This window comes from Montipora foliosa, chromosome 5 (assembly GCF_036669935.1).
Source record: "Montipora foliosa isolate CH-2021 chromosome 5, ASM3666993v2, whole genome shotgun sequence".
In the NCBI taxonomy this organism is placed as follows: Eukaryota; Metazoa; Cnidaria; class Anthozoa; order Scleractinia; family Acroporidae; genus Montipora; species Montipora foliosa.
The window spans coordinates 4,910,293-4,915,292 of record NC_090873.1 but is presented as its reverse complement, the minus strand read 5'-3'; the positions used below and the strand labels follow the sequence as shown (position 1 = coordinate 4,915,292).

Here is a 5,000-nt window from a genome sequence, read left to right as displayed (position 1 = left end):
AGAGGCACAGAAAATTGTTTCATTTTTACATCCACTACATCTTTTTGGCGGTCCGTGTGCCTCGACGGTTGAGTGACAAATGATCTTGAGGTACCTAAGCTACCGAGCCTGAAATAGCGCGCCTTCCAGATCTTGCGATCGTAAGGCTCTATAAAATTTCTAAAATAAAAGGAGGCGGCTCTTTACAAACTGTGTTCAAACACTGCTGAGATATTTTGAGTTTGCGCTCTGTCCAAATTCTGAGAAATATCAAAACAACTTACTCTCACAAAAGAGATCAGGTCAACGCGTGGACACAGCTCGGATGAAAGGAAGTTATTCCCGCTGTGTTCAAATTCGGTGAGGGATCATTTGAATGTTTACTGTCAAGGCCATGTATTGAGAATACTTAAAGGTCTATTGATACACCGATACACCGATGAGTTGTGATGTTTATTCAAGCGATTCCCGAATATCGATATTCAGGAACAAAATATCGCGAACTTATGATGGAATATGCAACCTTACGCTCGCTATGCATGCTGTAATTCATACGGTTCGCTGCCAAGGCCATACAAAAAGATACAACCAAACAGCGATGCCTCGGTGAGTCATGATATTTCTACTCAAGAAACAAATACAGTTATTATAACCAAATATTGCGATGATAAACCTCAATGAAATATGCTACATCCACCGGCAATTTTTGTACAACATTTTATTGTTGTCTCAAATGCTCCGCACCCAAGTTACAAAAGTTTATCCCTGGCTTAACAACGGCCGCTATAGATGGAAACAAACGAGTAAAAACGCACACCCTTTCTTCTTATTTTTTAAAGATGGCGGACAAGTTCTTGAACAAAGATAATTAAGCTATGTTGAATTAGATGAAGGAAGTTACTTGAAAGTAATGAGTTTATTGACTGGGTTGATATGGTAAATTGGCCACCGTATAAGAAATTTGAAAACTAACGTTTCGAGCGTTTGCCCTTGATCAATGAGGTATGAGTAACGCTCAAAACATCAGCTTTTGAATCTCTTTATGGTGGTCACTTTACCACATCAACCCAGTCGATACATTAAACCCATTCCTCGTAGACGCGGCACCACAATTTCTTTAAAAAGTAAACCTCTTTATCCATTTTACTTGGAAGCAAGCTCAGCTGTTGGTCTTTTCGATTGACAAAGCAAAGTATCGTAGTGCATATGGTCCCGTGCATGTTGCGTAATACGTATCGTCAATGCCCAGACCTTACGTATAATTTAGGGTATTACCATCACTCATGAAAGATTTATAATTTTGCGGCCGGTTCTTGCTGGTTCCGCAGCAAACTTCGGAAGATTTTAATTAAACTGCGGATAAAAAAAAATCCTCAAGCGCTTTTTTATCCTAGTTGCTGGAAGAATGCACTTGAAAAAGCGAATTTGAATGGTCAAGATTTCAGGATATTGGTTTTGAGAAGGTATGGATGCCTGATAAAATCTTCTAGGGAAAAGAAGAGTTTACTCTCAATTGACAGGATGCGGGTTCAGTTTTTCGTGGATCCTATTTTATGACACTTTACCAGTTTACTCTGTAATTGTTATCACAGTTTAGGCCGTGAATACGCTTTTCTGTGTAGATTTAAAGCAATAGTTTAATTTTGAGATAGTTTGGAAATCGAATTATACGAATTATGTAAATTATTATTGACATTCTCGAGAGATCCCCATTCTATAACAGGTCGTGTTCAGGTGTTTATACAACTAAATAATTCTAGACAACTTTGCAAGTGAGCACGCTAATATTACTTGGTTAAGAGCATAGGAGGAAAATAAGAAAACCTATAGCAATGATCAGTTATTGTAAGTAATGTTTTTTTTTGCGTTAACTATTTATTCAATGATTCACCCAATGATTATTTTCTTCCGTTCATCGACTAGTAACTAAATTAATCCATCTTAATCGCATAACTTTCATCACGTTTAGCAACGTATTTTCGCGATTAGTAATTTGGAATTTAAAACGAACTGTTTGAAGAACGAAGAGCTAAACATGAAAAATGTATTGAGTATATCTTTGTATTTGATAATATTCCCTGGAATTTTGCATGTTGTGATAAGCAATTTCATGGGCGACTAAAATCATTGGACGAGAGCAAAAAGTAAATTTTAAATATATGTATAATGGCATCATCATGCATTTCACCGAACAATAGAGATGAACAGGTCGTTCAAATAAACATATCGCGGAGTTTACAAAACCTTTCAGTGCTATTATGGCTCAACACGTTTTGAAAATTGGTCAACACGTTGAACAAGAAATTTTATCAAATAGAAGTAGCGACTCAAAGACTTAAATGGATAATATAATATATTATTTAAAACAAGACCATTTCATAATGCAATTCTGCAATTAGCTGTGTGGCCATACTTTTTAAAGGGGGCTTTGTCAAATCGGTCAAATCGTTAAACAAGAAAATCGATGGAATTGAATTTAAGACTCGAAGACCTTCATGGATCATATAATATATTATTTAAAACTGGTTCATTGTATGTGCAAATTCTTCAATTAGCAGGGTGGCCATACCATGTTAAAGGGGTTCTGCCATACCATTTCCGTTTCTGGGATATCTTTACAGCAGTGAAACCCCAAAACAAGGCACATTTTCTGGAAGGCATCATTGACCCGGAATTATTAACTGTCTTCTCGTGTTGCGGATAGCAATGACGGAATTAAATTTAAATTTTAAAAAGTGTTGCGCAATTTTCTTCATATTCTAACTCCTCATTCCGCTGAACTTCAAATCGCTCACAATAATAATAAGCTATCGTTGACGTATCCTAAAAGAAAGGATATCTTTCGCCAAAACTTCGTCTGAGGTGTGTTTATGCATAAGTTAAGGTCATAAAAAAGATTTGTGAGCGGTTTTGGCCAGAAAACATCAAAACTGTCATGGAATAGCTCCCTTAATTACCAATGCAGTGACATCAGCGCTCTTGACACGAGATGGCACATTCAGCTTATCGACGAGGGGAGAAGCACGAAGTTGGCCAAAACCATTACTATCATTTATTGTTGAGCAAGCGATTTTGCTGATTACAGTTGAAATCGGATCAATCGCTCTCCTTGCCGCGTTGGCTGAGAACAGAAATGATATCATTGTTTTGACTGTACTTAAGGTGCCACAAAGACATTGCGGTTGCCCTGGGTAATGCAGCTAGACTCAGTACAACCATAAATGTAGCTACAAGGTCCTCTCTAACGGTATTAAGTACTAAAAGCTATGTTTTAGAGCATCCTTAACAATGACTTGAAACTGACATTAAGCGAACTTGCATCAGTTTTGATTACTTAATGGTGTTTCTTTTTTTCGGCCTCCTCGACAGTTCGATTTATCAAACACTTGGAAGAACATCCAATTTCGACATAAACTTCGATGATAACCAAAGAAGTGAAGATTGATTTCATCCACAACTCCTCGAAACCAGGATGATCACTCTTGGACGAATAATTCTCTATACTGTTTCAACGTTAGGGATTTGGCTACAACTCACTGAAGGTAAGGCACCTGTTAGTGAAATACATCTCGTCCTAATTTTTTAACCGGAGGTTAGCGCTTAAATCCCTTGAATTTAAATTAATTCCTTTTGTCCCATGTGTTTTTTTGTCAATTGTAAAGGGTATATGTATCTAATTTTGTCAACTTTAGATTAAAGTTGGTGTTTACCAACTGATATTAAGATTGACTGAGTATCTGTCATGCATTTATTTCACTGCGGTTTTTGTGAAATAAAATATCACTTTCAGTTAAAACGTGTTAATTATCTGGTACGTAAATATGACAGCTCGACAGACAAGTTCAGTTACTATTTCTATCCTGTGTCCTTTCGAAAGGAGGAAAATATAACTAATATTTATTTCAGTGTATTTCGACCAAATTTTATTTTAAGAACGAACCATTATGCAAATTAATTTTTCCTGCAATCGCATTAAACAATAGAAAACGTGGTTCAATTTTATAAACAAAAGTCCGACATTTGCTAGGATTACAGGTGTAGAGAGTGCTTGTCTTGTTTTGCTTTTTTGATTACGTCTAAACTTATTGATGCCTCTTTAGTTTAGTAGTCGAAGCTTATATCTCCTTTAGCTAAAACAATTTCTTGTGACCCTTTCATTTCCAAGATCAAAATGTTCATTCTCCTAACTAGTACCGCAGATTTCTTTGTTAGGTAGTCGCAAGAATGTGGTATTATATCAAGATCTTATGATAAAAGTCACGACGTTTCGACCTTGCGGAGGTCATTTTCAAGTGCGAGTTAAAATGTACAACCGAATTAGCATAAATATGTTTGTCACAGTTAATTAAAATAGTTTAAAAATACCATGATCCCTAAAAAGGCAGTAAAATATGTAACATAAGTGATAAAATATTTGTTGAAAAAAAAAAAAATGGAGACGTAAATTAATAAACAACAATTTTCTTTTGTAACCTGATCTAAACGAATAATTATGCACGGATGGAATCAGACTGTTTGTTTAGCGTTGGTTTTTGGTCTTTGATAAAAAACATTTCGAAAATAAGACAATCAAATTCTTTAAAATTTTAAAACTTTGCGCGATGTCATCCGGTTCCAAATCATGTTGCTATCTGAGATGGTTTCCGATTGCCGATCCTTTGTTTTCCTCAATAGACCTTTTCGGCTTGTACATTTTGTTTTCGCAATACAGATCATGTGATAATACTCAGGAGGCTTGGTCCTTTATTTTGCTCATTAAAAAGAGTGCATGCAGGCATATATTTACTGTTTGGTTAGCCTGAGCTAACATATCGGCCTGTACTTCATATATTGACCGGTTAAAGTCCTGAAGATTGAAGAAAATTGGTCGCACACAAACAGATTGAACATTGCCCGAAGTTCAGTGCCAGTGAAGGAACGGATTCGGAATTCACGAGAACTTCTGAAAGCTGAAAGGGTAGAGTTACCTACCAGAAGAGTGCCAATGCGTGAGAAATGCTCGTGTCGGCGTGAGAGCGTGA

At 36.4% G+C, this 5,000-nt stretch overlaps 1 protein-coding gene across 2 annotated transcripts in view; it reads left to right on the top strand.

The window, feature by feature from the left end:
* Nucleotides 1–5,000, top strand: part of LOC138003444 (cadherin-23-like) — an 81,166-nt gene that overhangs the window by 1,948 nt on the left and 74,218 nt on the right. The window contains exons 2-3 of one of the 2 annotated variants that reach the window (XM_068849516.1): nucleotides 1,374–1,442; nucleotides 3,349–3,521. In XM_068849516.1, the coding sequence (XP_068705617.1) occupies nucleotides 3,452–3,521 (70 nt within the window). In that variant the 5' untranslated portion in view covers nucleotides 1,374–1,442; nucleotides 3,349–3,451. Of the gene's footprint in view, nucleotides 1–1,304; nucleotides 1,443–3,348; nucleotides 3,522–5,000 lie in introns of those variants that run through there. The other variant, XM_068849517.1, reaches the window with a different exon arrangement.